The following is a 17,129-nucleotide window of genomic DNA, read 5'->3' as shown; positions in this document are numbered from 1 at the left end:
ATTATTATTATTATTATTTTGAGACAGAGACTGGCTCTGTCATCCAGCCTGGAGTGCAGTGGCACGATCTCGGGTCACTGCAACCTCTGCTTCCTGGGTTGAAGTGATTCTCATGTCTCAGCCTCCCTAGTAGCTAGGATTACAGGCGCTCGCCACCATGCCCGGCTTTTTTTTTTTTTTTTTTTAAACTTTTAGTGGAGACGGGGTTTCGCCATATTGGCCAGGCTGGTCTTGAACTTCTGACTTCAAGTGATCCACCTGCCTTGGCCTCCCAAAGTTCTGGGATTATAGGTCATGACCCAGCGTGCCCAGCCCCTACCAGATATTTAAAGTATATGACAACTCCCAAACAAGACAGACTCCTAAATTTTATTACTAACAGCAAAAATTAGGATCCAGGACATCACTTCTTAAAAAGAGACCAAAAGTTAACAACTAATTTTGAAAGGCAAACTCATTATTTTTCATAAACTAAAACTTCCAGTTTGAAAAGTCAAATTTCTTTAGAAATAAAATACTGCTCACTTACTTCTGCAAGGCATTTTCCTAAAACTTCTGAACCTAAAGCCCCAGGCAAGACCTCTCTCTAAAAGGCATGGGAACATAAAATTAATTTGACATTTAGCTTGAACTTAACTTTAGCATTTGAGCTACTCAAAGGACACGGTTGTAGGTCACATTCTAACCTGGTGTAGTGCTTCTGGTGTCACACACTAGTACAAACTCCATTTGGATACTGTTGCAGCCATTCAGGTTATGTATTGCCCAGTTTCACAAAGCAGTGCTAAAGTTCAGGGTACTGCCTCCTCCCATCCAGCAACCCCACCTCAAAAAAAAAAAAAAAAAAAACCTCCACAACAGCTTCCATCTGTAATCTACCTTCTGCTACAATTTAAAACCTCCTTAAAAAATGCACTTATAAAAAGTAAACAGTTATGCTTCTAAAATTCAATTGCTTGCACTACAAAAGGATTGAACCAGAATCCTTTACAGAGATTGTTAACAAATTGAGAGATAAACTGTAAGTTAGGAAAATTTCAAACTAAGCTAGAAAATCTCAAAAGATTTGTGAACAAAGGAAAAGTAGCTCTGAAGCTATAATAAATGAGGAAATGACTTCAAAAATAAAGGTACCTTAATAAGTACCTTATAGCAAAATGAGAAAAATATCAAGGAACAGAAGTTTAAAAAGCAAACAGCAAACCTCCTCTATCCATCAACCCTGTAATCTTATGTATTACAGAATCAAAGAACACTCAGAATAGTCAGAAAGCCACTAGTCAGTGGCTTCCTAAACTCTGCTATTTCATTAGTCCTAGATAGCTCTTTTACTAAGTCCACTCATACTTCCTTATTAATATTCCACAATTTTCTCTTGGAAGCACACAGCTCATTATGAAATCAGGCATATTTAAAGTAATGATTGATCTCAGAATTTATATATTTGATTGCTGCAATTTTTAAAGTATTTTCCCTTATATAAAATAATTATATGTATATTAATATTATATAGCTACATAAAAAAACAGCTATATTCCTCACAAAGTTAAACAGGGTTACAATATGACCCAGCAATTCTACTCCTAGGTATATATCCCCTCAAATTAAAAACATATGTCCATACAAAAGCTTGCACACAAATGTGCATAGCACTATTCACAATAGCCAAAAGTGGAAACAACTCAATGGCCACCAACAAATGAATGGATCAACAAAATGTGGTATATACATACAATGGAACATTATTCAGTCATAACAAGGGAGGAAGTACTGACACATGCTCCAACATGGATGAACTCTGAAAACATGCTAAGGGAAAACATGCTAAGGGAAAGGCCACATATTACACGATCCATTTGTATGAAATGTCTCAAAACACAAATCCACAGACAGAATCTGCTTTCTGTTGCCAGGGAGATGGGGAGTGACTGCTAATGGATAGGGGGTTTCTTGGGGGGTGATGAAAAACATTCTGGAACTAGATAGTGGCAGCGGCTGTACAACTTTGTGAATGTAAAAACTACTGAACTGTACACTTTAAAAGGATACATGCTATGGAATGTGAATTATACATATCAGTTTTTAAAAATTCACTCAAGGGGCTGGGCACGTGGTTCACGCCTGTAATCCCAGCACTTTGGGAGGCCAAGGCAGGTGGATCACCTGAGGTCAGGAGTTCGAGACTAGCCTGGCCAACATGGTGAAACCCTGTCTCTACTAAAAATACAAAAATTAGCCAGGTGTAATGGTGGGTGCCTGTAATCCCAGCTACCTGGGAGGCTGAGGCAGAAGAATTGTTTGAACCCGGGAGGCAGAGGTTGCAGTGTGCCAAGATCACGCCACTGCTCTCCAGCCTGGGCACAAGGGCGAGACTCTGTCTAAAAAAAAAAAAAAATTCACTCAAGGTCATATTTGCTATCAACAGGTAGATGAAGCTGGAATCTGACTTTAAGAAAATTATGGCATGTCCTGCACATGTATCCTGGAACTTAAAAAAAAGTGGCTCACGCTTGTAATCCCAGCACTTTGGGAGGCCGAGGCGGGCGGATCACGAGGTCAGGAGATCGAGACCACGGTGAAACCCCGTCTCTACTAAAAATACAAAAAAAAATTAGCCGGGCGTGTTGGCAGGCGCCTGTAGTCCCAGCTACTTGGAGAGGCTGAGGCAGGAGAATGGCGTGAACCCGGGAGGCGGAGCTTGCAGTGAGCCGAGATCGCCACTGCACTCCAGCCTGGGCGACAGAGCGAGACTCCGTCTCAAAAAAAAAAAAAAAAAAAGACTGACATTACTCACAAAAACACTTCAAAATCCTGACCATGATCAAAATCAGATCCAAAGGCTGGGATACGATATTATTTTAATTTCATTTTTAGGTTTCAAGTTTAACCAAGCTTAAATAAACATCCCACAGTTTCATAACAAATACTTTACAACTCAATATTCAGAGGTCAAAATTTATATGGCACAGACCAGGCTGCCATTTTTAAAATAAGTGGTTTCTCTAAACTGTGGTTTAGCATGCAGAGGAGTTTTTGTTGCACTTCAGTTATGAGTCAGAGTGAATAAAGAAGTTATAAACACACACACATACACACACCCAGGAAAAGCATTCGAAGGACAAAAGTATCAGGAGACTGACTGGTTTTTAATTCACATATATCATCAAGAAAACTTGACCAGTAGTCTAACGGGGAGAGGGCTGGGAAAGGGAGTCTCAGATGAGAGTCTGAGATAGGTGTCAGACTCAGTTCCACCAATAACTAGTAGAGTAACCTTGAGGAAGTCATCTGACTCTCTGGAGGCCTGTTTTCTCATCGGTGAGGTGAAAAAAACTAGACTCCAAGGTTTCTAAGTGTTACAATTCTCAACAGTCTTTGATTCTATTGTTAAGTAGCGTAAGGCTGTGGGAAGCCCAGTTATTACACCATGCAGTTCTCATATTTTTGTGCACCTAGGAAGCCATGCCATATAGAGTAATAAGAGAACTCAGAATTAGCCACAGGGAAGAAGGAACAAGAAAAGTGTACATGGCTCCCGCTAGTACTGGTTTACTCCTGTTGGACCTGGTAAAGAGAAAGCACCTTTGTCAATTTTCTAGAGAATGATAGGAGTGGTTCCTATGTCTCACCACACCCACCAGTCGGTTTTTCCGAAAAGAAATCCAGTGGGGACTACACAAAATGTTGTGAAGCACCAAGTACTATTAGTCACTGCATGACTAATAGGACAGATCAATTTTAAATTAAAGAAACAAAAGAGCTTTCTCTTTTTCATATAAAAAGAAAGAAACAGCTTTCACTCCAGTCAAGGAGTCCTAGATGACCACAGTGAATAATCTCTTACACGGATACTCAGTAATAAATATGGTGTCAATTCAAAGAAAATTAATTATCTACAGAACCAAAAGGTTCAAAAGCACTTAAGTTCAACGTAAACATTATTACTCAACATAGCCTTTTAATGTAATTCAGTTTGTAACTCCAACCTCTAGAGTAGACAGCAGTATTAAAGAGTCATTCAAAGTCATCACCTTAGCCGGACACCGTGGCTCACACCTGTAATCCTAGCACTTTAGGAGGCTGAGGCAGGTGGATGACATGAGGTCAGGAGTTCGACACCAGCCTGGGCAACATGGCGAAACCTTGTCTCTACTAAAAAAATACAAACAATTAGCCTGGTGAGGTGACTGACACATGCCTGTAGTCCCAGCTACTTGGAAGGCTGAGGCACAAGAATCGCTTGAACCTGAGAGGCAGAGGTTGCAGGGAGGCAGAGGTTGCAGGGAGCCAAAATCGGGCCACCGCACTCCAGCCTGGGTGGCAGAACAAGACTCTGTCTCAAAAAAAAAAAAAAAAAAAAAAGTCATCACCTTTTACGGTATCAATAAAATAGAAGTCACCATCATATGAACTGGTTCAGGACAGCCAAGGATCAAATGAGGCCAACTCATGAAGTTATTTCAGGTGGCTCCCAAGACTGCTGTCCGGAAGAGCTCCTCCACAACAGGACAGTCCTGGAGAACCTGTCCTTCACTGCCCCTATCCCCCACCATTTGCATATGTGCATTCTTCATCTTTGTCAAACATGGCTAACAACCACCCTTTGGTCACATCAGCAACCACTATCTGACTGTGTCTGCTGGCATTCCCTTCAAGGGTACAGAGCTTGGGTTCTTGATCTGATTCATATGCACGGACCTCTAGCTGGTATCAGAAGAGTCATGGAGTCAGCAAAGTTCCTAACAGCCTATGCAAAATTTTATCTCTGTGCACAGGGTCCTGATCCTCAGGGGTTGTGAATCAAGGAAAGCTAAAAACCACTGGTTCAGTGCTACACACAAAACAGGAATCTACCGAAGGTGCCCATGACACCTGTCATTTGAGGTGCAGAACAAAAGGTGCCATATATTCAAAGCAAAAGGAAAATATGGGCTGGGCGCAGTGGTTCACGCCTGTAATCCCAGCACTTTGGGAGGCCGAGGCTGGTGGATCACCTGAGGTCAGGAGTTCGAGTCCAGCCTGGCCAACATGATGAAACCCCGTTTGTACTAAAAATACAAAAATTAGCCGGGCATGGTGGTGCGTGCCTGTAATCCCAGCTACTCAGGTGGCTGAGGCAGGGGAATCGCTTAAACCTGGGAGGCGGAGGTTGCAGTGAGCCGAGATCGCGCCATTGCACTCCAGCCTGGGCAACAAGAGCGAAACTCCATACCCGCACCCCCCACCCACCAAAAAAAAAGAAAACAAAAGAAAATGTGATATGATGGTCAGAAGCTGTAGTCACTAAGGGTCAGGTCGTCCATTCCCTTTATTCCCTAGTCCAGATAAACAAAAGGAGACTCAAGAGAGGCTCTGCCCAAGACCACAAATCACAGAGCTACTAAGTGGCAAAGCTGAGCATCAAAGTTCGCTGGATTTCCACCAGGATGTCAGGGCATGAAATTATGTTTATACTTTTTTAGAATGGGTTTGACCAAAATCCCCCCAATTCTTGTAAATATCCCACTCCATTAAGAAGGTAGCCTTCCAAAATTTTATTGTATTGTATTATATATTTTTTGAGATGGAGTCTTGCTGTGTTACCCAGGCTGGAGTGCAGTGGTGTGATCTCGGCTCACCGCAATCTCCATCTCCCAGGTTCAAGCAATTCTCCTGCCTTAGCCTCCCTAGTAGCTGGGATTACAGGTGTGTGCCACCACACCTGGCTAATTTTTGTATTTTTAGTAGAGACGGGGTTTCGCCATGTTGGCCAGGCTGGTCTCGAACTCCTGACCTCAGGTGATCCACCCACCTCCGCCTCCCAAAGTGCTGGGATTACAGGCATGAGCCACCACGCCCGGCCTAGCCTTCCAAAATTTTAAAATCAAGCTTCCATATAGAATTTGATACATTTAAATACTCCCCAAATCATCGATGAAGTCACGGATCTTTCACAAAAGCTGCATACAGATTTTTTATTTTTTTTTGAGATGGTGTCTTGCTCTGTTGCCCAGTCTGGAGTGCAGTGGCACGATCTTGGCTCACTGCAACCTCCACCTCCCCGGTTTAAGCGATTCTCCTGCTTCAGCCTCCCTAGTAGCTGGGATTATAGGCGCCACCACCATGCCCACCTAATTTTTGTATTTTTAGTAGAGATGTGTTGGCCAGGCCGGTCTCGAACTCCTGACCTCGTGATCGGCCTAGTGTTCGCCTCGGCCACCCAAAGTACTGGGATTACAAGTGTGAGCCCGGCCCCTGTGTTGCTTTTTAAAGTTGTGTTCATAACACAGAATAGGGGATAATGAGCCTCTAAGGTTTACCTTATAAATCTGTATGCTGGGCTGCGCGTGGTGGCTCACCCCTATAATCTCAGCACTTTGGGAGGCTGACGTGGGCGGATCACGAGGTCGAGTTCAAGACCAGACTGACCAATATGGCGAAACCCCATCTTTACTAAAAATACAAAAATTAGCTGGGCGTGGTGGCACATGCCTATAGTCCCAACTACTCAACAGGCCTGAGTGACAGAGGTAAACTCCGTCTGAAAAAAAACAAAACAAAACAAACAAACAAAAAAAACGCAGCACAGGTCACAAGCTCATTGAGTGAGGCACTTCTAAATGCATCAGGGAAAAGATAGCCACTGACAGCTGACTTCGGGGTGGATTTTTACAATTTCAATCTGCAAGATGCAGGATCTTTCTAAGTCTACCTCTCACGTTAATATCAATAGCGTTGCCTAAACATTAAATGCTTTTTCTTCAACCCAGGTAATAGGGTCCTTCATAAATTAAACTGAGAACAACCTTTCCAGTCCCATGTTCACAAACACTACATGTGGTAGAACCAAAGATACTAGGCAATTATTCTGAGATCAGATTAAAAAATAATTACTGTCATAAAAAAGTTACACAACCATTTGTTCCAATGCCAAACTCTGCCTCAGCATATGAAATTTAAAGTAACCAAAAACAGTCTCACCTGGGAAGGGAAATCAAAGTGACATCTGAACCCAAGTTCAATGACAACACGTCCTTCAATTTCAAAGCGAGTGCTTTATTCATTCAAAGAGTTTTAACGGCACAATATCCCATAGCATACACAAAATCTCCTAAGGCGTACATTATGGTAAAGTTTCTGACTTCTTGTGAACTATATTTAGCCCTTTCTGCCAGCTGTCTCCGTGGTCTCCCACCCGCCAAAGGTATAACTGGAATAGGCCTCAGGGAGCACCTGTGGCCTGAAAAGGCAGTGACCAATTCTCAAAGCTTTCTCGGCTGCAGTCTACAAGTAGGCTCGACCATTCTATTTTGGATCAAGGAGACTCTGCCAACCCCCAAGTGGACAAGATCAATTTGGGAGAACACGCTGTGAGGGTTTCTTCGCCAAGCCAGCAGCCCCCACCGCCAGACTCCGAAAAGGGTGAAGATTTGGTCACGATCCAGGCGGCGAAAGAATACGGCCGGGCTGTCTGGGGGCTCAGGACTGCCCGTCTGCCGGCGATCCCGCAGCCTGGGCCGGGCTGTGGTGCCGGGAGCACGCGAAGAGGCAGGGATCCCCGGGGCACGCGGAGAAGGAACCAGAACGAGGTTAGGAGCCTGCAGGTGTCGCCCAGGGAGGGGACGAGGTCGCCTAGGGCTGGCACGGCCGAGTGAGACCGAGTGTGTGGCTCTGGACTCGGACAGACCAGTCACACTCTCGGGTTGTGACCTTGAGCACACGACTTGACCGCTGTGCGCCTCAGTTTCCTCCTCTCTAAAATGGGGGTCGTTGAAGCGGAAAACGCGCCTCGGAGCGCTTGGCACGGCGCCTGGCGCATAGTAAGCGCTCCCTCCATGTGAGCGCTCTGGCTCCTTTCGCCGCCGGGAGAAACTGGGGAAGCCCCGCGCGGGGAGTCCCCGGGAGGCGGATCCGAAGCTGGGGCGAGGGAATCGGGGACTCACCGAGCACGTCCGCGGAACGGTGCCGGGCCACGAAGCACGCGTCGTCTCCGTAGCACGCGCCCTTCTTGAGGAGGCCCTTACGGAAGTCCTTCCCGAAGCCGCAGCCGGCCGTCACCAGCCCGTAGTCGCCGCCGCCGCCGCCGCCGGCCCTGGGGTCGGTCTGTGAGAGGCCGCCGAGCACGGCGCGGGCCACCAGCCGCCCGTACGAGAGGACCGAGAACATCGCCGCCGCCGCCCCCCCGAGGAGGCGGGGGGCCGGGGGAGCAGGAGGACGCGGAGGCCCGGAGCCGGCTCTCTCCTCAGCCGCAGTCGCGCCGCCGCTAGGGCGCTCCTCAGGGCGGCGCGCAGTGGCCGCCGCCGCCCCTGCCCGACGCGCGGGGCCTCGCACACGCTCAGCCGCGCGCACCGGAGCCAGAGCGAGGTCAGAACCGGCGGCTCCTCCGCCTCAGCCCAAGTGAAGTCCCGGCTGCAGCGGCCGCTGCCGCCGCCATCTTCCGCTCCACTAGCGTGTTCCGGGCGGCGCCGGCAGCACCGCCCCCTCCCTGGCCCTGCCCCTAGCCCCGCCCCGATTCTCCGCTCAGTTCCCAAGCCCCGCCCCTTGGGCTCGCTGCCTTATGCAGGCACCAAGGTTGAGCATGAGCAGAGGGTGCGGACGCAGTGTCTCCTGGGAATTATAGTCCCGGAGTCGTAGTCACTTTTGACTTGGCTGCCAAAGATTTAGGACCTAGGAGGATTCCTCAGACGCGGGACCTACGTTAAGTTAGTAGGAATTGCAGGTGGGCCACGTGAGGGTTTTCTACCTTGTTTTAACCGTATCTTTTAAAGCCCGTTTTAAATAAATAACGCCACCATTCCTTTAAACAAAAACCTGCAAGAAACCAGAATGGAGTCACATAATGAGAAACAGAGGTATGCAGATCTCAAGTAATATACTGGAAGGATTTAGGGCGGCAAACTGTTTGGAAAGAAGAGACTTTTTGTACAGTCTTTTAGGAAAAATTGAGAAAATGTTATGTGTCCCTATCAGAGTGGGAGGGGACACAGATGGTGTCATGTCCCTTTTGCTAACTGGCCTCTAGCCATGCTCACAGCTGCCTCAAGACCTTTGCCCTTGCTTTCCCTTCTACCCTCTGGAATGTAATTCGTTTATCTGAGGGTCCTGTGTGTTCTGTTGCTGTATCCCCAGAACACGTGAGCACACAGTGAATATGTGAATGAATGAAAGAATGAATGAATATTTCACTAGATTCTAAGTTTCCCAAGGACAAGGATCATTTGTTGCGAATTATTAGAATCTAAAGCAATGCCTGGCACACAGTAGGAGAGTGTGTAAATGTCTGTGGAATAAATGAAGGAATAATGGGCTGGGCGTGGTGGCTTACACCTGTAATCCCAGCACTTTGGAAGGCCGAGGTGGGCAGATCACTTGAGGTCAGGAGTTCAACACCAGCCTGGCCAACATGGTCTCTACTGAAAATACAGAAAAAATTAGCTGGGCTTGGTGACAAACGCTTGTAATCCCAGCTACTCAGGAGGCTGAGACAGGAGAATCGCTTGAACCTGGGAGGCAGAGGTTGCAGTGAGCCGAGATAGCGCCACTGCATTCCAGCCTGGGAGACAGAGCTAGACTCCATCTCAAAAAAAAAAGAAGGAATAATGGAATAAGAACCACAAATGATAAAAGAAAGTAATGTTTGTTGATTACAGGAATGATTGAGTGAATGGGGTTCACAAACAACAGAAAATGAGCTTTGGGGCAAGTGATCCAATTTAGAGTAATTTTTAGTTTGATTGAAACATATATTTCTCAGAAACAGCAGTCTTTTTCCAGTTCACTTTTGACAAGACCATTGTTACTTTGGGGATTCCCACCTCATTTTTAAATGGTCCTTTTTTATGCTTTCTTAATATATTTAAAATGCTGCCAACTATCAAAACACACATTATCCTGTTATCCTAATTACTGTCATCATTAAACACTTTTGCAGTTCAGTGTGCCAAGTACTCTCTATATGTTTCTGTCTTTAAGGGCTTTCATCAAAATTGGACAAAAGAAATGACTTCATGTAGTGGCATTTTGTCAAATATACAGAACCCAGAAAATGTTCCTTTACTGGATAAATGGTATAGTAATGACAATAATGCATTCACACCTTCCTTTTTTTTAACAGCACAAGAATTGGAGAGTGCCCAGAAGAGATGGTAGTGCCTCTCGGAATCCTCTACTTGGCATTTATATTTCTGCCAGCTGTGCTAAAGGTAGCTCTTTCAAGTACACACACCACTACCAGATCCCAGTCAGCCTGGCAGGTAATTCTACCCCAAGGACAAACTTTTTAAAATAGCGTGTCAACCCTATTTCTTGCCTCGTCAAACTCCTTCAGACTGCTCCTACTTTTCCTTTTCAGGGCATATATTACCTAATTTCCATGTCAGTCACAAAAACTGGTTTGATGGGATGAGTAGGAACCTAAGATGTGACTCTAAAGCCAGTAACTTCTGCTCTGATGGGGCCACTGTTTTCATGATTAAGTGATACTAGTGCCTTGAGTTTCCGGCAAATGAATTTCCTGCAAGTGAGTTTCCTGCAAATGAGTTGCCCACAGAAGCACGTGGCGAACAGAATCCTTCTCAAAGCTTCTTTGCAAGTTTTAAAGGAACAGGAGATAGGGCCTCAGGTTCTCTTGAATCATTTATTCCAGAGCCAGCTCTGAAGTTTCATCACCATGGGGGAAGCCAGGAGAGGGTACTTTACAAAACACCTTCCTTCCCCTTCCCTCTCCCAGGAACTCAATTCACGTTTGACATTTTGCTGGACTTAAAAAGGCCTGGGTTTTCTTCCTTAACAGAGTTACATTCCTAGCACTTCAAGGATTCCTGAGAGGTCAGTTGCCACTCTTAAAGGTGAACAAGTGTGGTGAAAATACCATCTGGGCTCCCAGGGCACCTCTATGACATTAGGAAAGAGCTTTGCACTAAAGTCACCCTCCGCTCCTAAAAAAGACAAACAAACAACAAAAAGAAGGCATGACATTTCCTAGTGAGATTTTCTGCCAGACTTGTAGGTTGATCTCTTTGGGTTCCTTTTTGCTAACCTATTCACAATGAGCACTAATTAGCTTACAGCAAGGTGTCTCAAGCGTGACACTATGGACATTTTGGGCAGGATGATTCTTTGCTGTTAGGGCTGTCCTGTGCATGCATTGGAGGGGGCTTAGCAGCATCCCTGGCCTCTACCCACTAGATGCCAGAAGCATGTCACCTCCGTGCCTCCAGGACAACCAAAACTGTCTCCAGATATTGCCAAATGTCCCCTGGGGGGCAAAATTGCCCCCTGACTTACAGCCACTCTATTATGGCAATGCCATGCAAATGAGCAAATATTTGTTGAGCACTTATTATGTTCAAGGCTCTAGGCTAAGGATAAAAAAAAAATTGGTGATTTTGTGGCTGTCACAGTGCAGTAGGAAGGTTAAAATTAAGTAAATGTATTAAAATAATAATAATAGACTGGGTGTGGTGGCTAATGCCTGTAATCCCAGCACTTTGGGAGGCCGAATGGGGGTGGATCACTTAAGATCAGAAGTTCAAGACCAGCCTGGCCAACATGGCGAAACCCTGGGTCTACTAAAAATACAAAAATTAGCTGGGAATGGTGGTGCATGCCTGTGATCCCAGCTAGTTGGGAGGCTAAGGCAGGAGAATCACTTGAACCCGGGAAGTAGAGGTTGCAATAGGCCGAGATCACACCACTGCACTCCAGCTGGGGCAACAGAGCAAGGCTCTGGCTCAAAGTAAATAAATAAAATAATAATATGCACCACAAGCTGAAATAAAGGAGGGGTCTGGGAAGGGGAAATGAGACTCTGGGGTTAGAGAACACCTGGGGCACTTCACAAAGACATGACATTTTTGAGAGGCCTGAATGGAGAGACACGTCTGTCTGTCATGCGGCATAACCAGCTCAAGAGGAGGAAAAGGATATTCAATGAATGCAGAATGTGATTGGAGAGGAGCAATGCAAACTTAGGATTTGAAAAACGAATAATAATAAATGGTGGGGCTGGGCCAGATGCAGTGGCTCATGCCTGTAACTCAAGCACTTAGGGAGGCCAAGGCGGGTGGATCACTTGAGGTCAGGGGTTCAAGACCAGCCTGGCCAACATGGTGAAACCCCATCACTACTAAAAATACAAAAATTAGCCGGGCAGTAGTGGCATGTACCTGTAATCCCAGCTACTCAGGAGGCTGAGGCAAGAGAATCACTTGAGCCTGGGAGGTGGAGGTTGCGAAGAGCCGAGATCACTCTGGGCGACAGAGTGAGACCCTGTCTCAAAAAAAAAAAAGGTGGGGCTAAGAGTTGGGCAAGGTGGCAAGTGCCTGTAGTCCCAGCTACTTGGGAGGCTAAGGCTATAGAGTGGCATGATGGAGCCTGTGAATTGCTACTGCACTCCACCCTGGACAATGTAGTGAGACCCCATTTCTAAAACAAACAAAATCAGTATTTTAAGAAGTCAGTCACAAAATACCACATATTGTATGATTCCATTTATATGAAATGTCCAGAATAGGCAAATCCATAGAGACAGAAAGTAGATTAGTGGTTGCCAGGGACTTGGGGGAGGGACAAATGGGGAGTGACTGCTCATGGGTACAGGGTTTCTATTTGGAGTGATGAAAATATTCTGGAATTAGATAGTGGCGATAGTTGCACAACTTTATAAATATATGAATAACCGCTGAACTGTACACTTTAAAAAGGTGAATATGGCTGGGCATGGTGGCTCATGCCTGTAATCTCAGCACTTTGGGAGGCGAAGGCAGGAGGATTGCTCGAGTCCAGGAGTTCAAGACCAGCCTGGGCAACATAGTGAGACCTCTTCTTGACAAAAAATCAAAAAATTCCTGTAATCCCAGCACTTTGGGAGGCTGAGGCAGGCAGATCACGAGGTCAGGAGATCGAGACCATCCTGGCCAACATGGTGAAAATCCATCTCTACTAAAAAATAAATTAGCTAAGCATGGTGGCCCGTGCCTGTAATCCCAGCTACTAGGGAGGCTGAGGCAGGAGAATCGCTTGAACCAGGGAGTCAGAGGTTGCAGTGAGCCAGGATCGCGCCACTGCACTCCAGCCTGGCGACAAAGCAAGATTCCATCTAAAAAAAAAAAATTTAGCTGAGTATACTGGTGCACATCTACAGTCCCAGCTACTTGAGAGGCTGAGGTGGGAGGATTGCTTGAGCATGGGAGGTCAAGACTGCAGTGAACTGTGATCGTGCCACTGCACTTCGGCTTAGGCAGCACAGTGAGACCTTGTCTCAAAAAATGGGGTGGGGAGATGAATGTGATTTATATCTCAATTAAAAAATAATTTAGGGCCGGGCATGGTGGCTCATGCCTGTAATTTCAGCACTTTGAGAGGCCGAGGTGAGCAGATTACCTGAGGTCAGGATTTCGAGACCAACCTGGCCAACATGGTGAAAACCTGTCTCTACTAAAATATAGAAATTAGCCAGGTGTAGTGGCAGGCACCTGTAATCTCAGCTACTCAGGAGGCTGAGGCAGGAGAATCACTTGAACTCAGGAGGCGGAGGTTGCAGTGAGCTGAGTTCATGCCACTGCACTCCACCCTGGGCGACAGAGTGAGACTCTGTCTCAAAAAAAATAATAGTAAGAATTTAGGACCTAATGCAGGGGGTCTTATATGCTGAGCTGAGGCTACTTAATGCTGGAGACAGCAAGGGTCACCAAATGCCTTTAATATGCCAAATAATAATAGTGGTAATGATAATAACAAGAATAAGAGCAATGGAGCCCATGGGTTAAGCATGTACCATGTGTTTTGACTGCATCCGCATCCTCTTCTCTTTTTTTTTTTTGAGACAGAGTCTCACGTTGTTGCCCAGGCTGGAGTGCAGTGGTGTGATCTCAGCTCACTGCAACCTCCACCTCCTGGGTTCAAGTGATTCTCCTGCCTCAGCCTCCTGGGTAGTTGAGACTACAGGTGTGTGCCACCACGCCTGGCTAATTTTTGTATTTTTAGTAGAGACAGGGTTTTACCATGTTGGCCAGGCTGATCTCAAACTCCTGGCCTCAAGTGATCTGCCCACCTCAGCCTCCCAAAGTGCTGGGATTACAGGCGTGAGCCACCACACACCTGGCCTGCATCCTCTTCTCTGATGACCTTTTTTTGTTTTTTGAGACAGAGTCTCGCTCTGTGGCCAAGCTGGAGTGCAGTGGCGTGATCTCAGTTCACTGCAACCTCCACCTCCCGCGTTCAGGTGATTCCCCTGCCTCAGCCTCCCAAGTAGCTGGGACTACAGGCACGTGCCACCATGCCCAGCTAATTTTTTTTTTTTTGTATTTTAGTAGAGACGGGGGTTTCACCATGTTGGCCAGGATGGTGTCGATCTCCTGACCTCGTGATCTACCTGCCTCGGCCTCCCAAAGTGCTAGATTTACAGGCGTGAGCCTCCGTGCCCGGCCTGATCACCTATTTAAATCACCCAATAGTGCCATCTGCATTTTTCTTCATAACATATAGTGCTTATTTATTTTGTTGAATGTTTGTCTCCTCCCTGACTAGATGATAAATGCCACGAGAGCAGGAAATTTTGTCTGTTTTATTCATGACTTCAGGCCAGATGCAGTGGCTCATGCCTGTAATCCCAGTATTTTGGGAGGCCAAGGCAGGAGGATCACTTGAGGCCAGGAGTTCAAGACCAGCCTGGACAATATAATGAGACCCTGTCTGTACAAAGAAAAAAAAAACCCAAAAACTGGCCAGGTGTGGTGGCATACACCTGTAGTCCTACTCAAGAGGCTGAGATGGGAGAATTACCTGAGCCAGGGGAGGTGGAAGTTGCCATGAGCTGTGATCATACCAGTGTACTCCAGGCTGGGCAACAAAGTGAGGCCTTGTATAAAAAAGAAAAAAAATAAAAGACTTTATATGGTGTCCAAAATAGTGTCTGGCATATAATAGGTGCTAAATAAACTAACAAGTGAATGCTGTTGAATACAAGAACCTGGGAAATCACATGTAACAAGCAACAAGCTGAAGAAAGGGTTGAGTAATATATTCAACTCGCTAGGCAGAGCTGGGCTGAACTGGAGAAGTGTCCCTAAGACACTTAATGCCTTCACTGCAAAGCCCTTTTGAAGTCACTAACCATTGGCTGTTCTTTCCATTTAACTCATCTTGCTTTGCTTCATATGTGATGGTCATGTTTTTCCCCCTTAGAATCCATTCTCCTGCTTCTCTGATTATTTTGATTTTCCTTGGAGGAATAATCCAACACCCCCTAGGTTCATGCAGTTTATGTGGAACTGGACCAGGGCTCCAAGGATGAACACGAGGCCTAGGTCTGGCCAATCACAGCATTATATTCTGTTGCTAGCAGTGGTTGGTCCAGAGAGAAGGCACATGACCCAAGCCAGACCAAGGAAACTTCATTATGGGATTTTGCTGAAAGTGTTAGGAAGGAGAAATTATCACCAAGGTTTGTTTCTAAGCTGGTAGAATGCAAGCTTGGAGCTGCTGATGGCCATTTTTTTCTTTTCTTTTGTTGTTGTTGTTATTGTTGAGATGGAGTCTTGCTCTGTTGCCCAGGCTGGAGTGCATTAGTGCGATCTTGGCTCACTGCAACCTCTGCCTCTCGGGTTCAAGCAGTTCTCCTGCCTCAGTCTCCCAAGTAGCTGGGATTACAGGCAGCTGCCACCACGCCTGGCTAATTTTTGTATTTTTAGTAAAGATGGGGTTTTACCATGTTGGCCAGGCTGGTCTTGAATTCCTGAACTCAAGTGATCCGCCCACCTTAGCCTCCCGAAGTTCTGGGATTACAGGTGTGAGACACCGTGCCCAGCCTGATGGCCATTTTTGCTGATACTTGGGAAGAACCAGCCTGAGAATGAAGTCAATACAGAGAGAAGCAGAGCCTAGAGATGGTAAGAAACAGAGGCCTGGTAAATGTCAATCAAACCCTGAATCCAGCTTTGCCTGAGGAAGGATCAGTCTCTGAACTAATATGAGTTCCCTATGTTGCTTTAGCCACTTTGATTTTGCCTTGTAATGCAGTGAATGCTAACAAACACATCACGTGATCCAAGTACCATGACTACAGTCACTGAATCAAAAACAAATCCCGAAACCAAAAGCAACTGTTCGAAGGGAACTTATCCTCCACTTATTTATATAAGCAGAGGGGGAACTTCCACTTTTCAATAGAGAAGCTACTGAAGGAAAACTCATCCCTTTCTCTGGTACCTCCATGAGTGAGGAGTGATTTGCCTAATGGTGGGTTTGGGAGAAGATGCTGAGTTTGTTGCCTGGTCCCTTTCTCTATTTTTCTTTTTGCTATGGCCTGACCTTTAGACACTGCTGTTTTCCTCCTTCACCATGAGGAGCCTGTCCCTGTGGAAGACATTTGCAGTAACGCAGCCTGTGGCTGGGTAAATTAGTTTAATCTGGAGGGAAATTGCATGCACCACTAAAGCCACACTCTCCAATCAGCCTTATCCAGAAAACAAACTCTAGAGCTCTAGTTTCCTGATTCATGTATCTTTTTCTCAGTGGGTTTGGAATTTGGAAAGGCTAAGGAGGGTGCAATTAATTATCAGCCCCATGAAACCCCAACATGTTAATTTACATGTTTTCTTTAGAAAACTTTGAGAGGCAGTCCTGTGGAGATCAAATTTCTGGTGTTGTCAGGGCTCCAGGCTTAAAGGTAATTACGGGTCAAGTGTGTTCCTGACCCGGGTAGTTTGTGACAGCTACAGTGGTTCCACAGGATTTTAACTGGCTAGAGCCTGAGTACAAGGGCCTCTGGGGCAGGCCTTGACCTAACTCGTGTGAGTACAGCCTTGGCCTCAGCAGGCAGGTGGGACAGGGATTCGATTATTGGGGAAAAAGTCTTTCTGTCCCAGAGAAGGCTTACCTTAAAAAGGGCAGAACTTTAGTTTACCAACCTGTAGACTATGGTGGGTAGATTTTTGCTTTTTGTAATACCTCTTTCAGCAACACTCGTGGCTGGGCAAGTTGACTCTGATTTGTGAATTGCATGAACTTTGGTCATGGTTTAGCATTTGGAGAGCTCAGACTCTGGCTTTACCCATAGATTGGGGGTATATTTTATCAGTGAAAACAAATGAAAAGAACAGGGCCCTTATTGTATAGGAGATACGCTTCTTTGTGGGTGGAGGTAGATG

At 45.9% G+C, this 17,129-nt stretch overlaps 1 protein-coding gene across 2 annotated transcripts in view; it reads right to left on the bottom strand.

Annotated features, from left to right (window-relative positions):
• The window catches only part of PPTC7 (protein phosphatase targeting COQ7), a 51,844-nt gene extending 43,414 nt beyond the window's left edge, over positions 1-8,430 (bottom strand). The window contains exon 1 of one of the 2 annotated variants that reach the window (XM_032168700.2): positions 7,923-8,430. In XM_032168700.2, coding sequence (XP_032024591.1) covers positions 7,923-8,145 — 223 coding nt within the window. In that variant the 5' untranslated portion in view covers positions 8,146-8,430. The remainder of the gene's footprint in view (positions 1-7,922) is intronic. The other variant, XM_058424638.1, reaches the window with a different exon arrangement.
• Positions 8,431-17,129: the final 8,699 nt, after the last annotated feature.

Source organism: Hylobates moloch, unplaced genomic scaffold (genome assembly GCF_009828535.3).
Source record: "Hylobates moloch isolate HMO894 unplaced genomic scaffold, HMol_V3 SCAFFOLD_12, whole genome shotgun sequence".
In the NCBI taxonomy this organism is placed as follows: Eukaryota; Metazoa; Chordata; class Mammalia; order Primates; family Hylobatidae; genus Hylobates; species Hylobates moloch.
This window is presented reverse-complemented; position numbering and strand designations above follow the sequence as displayed.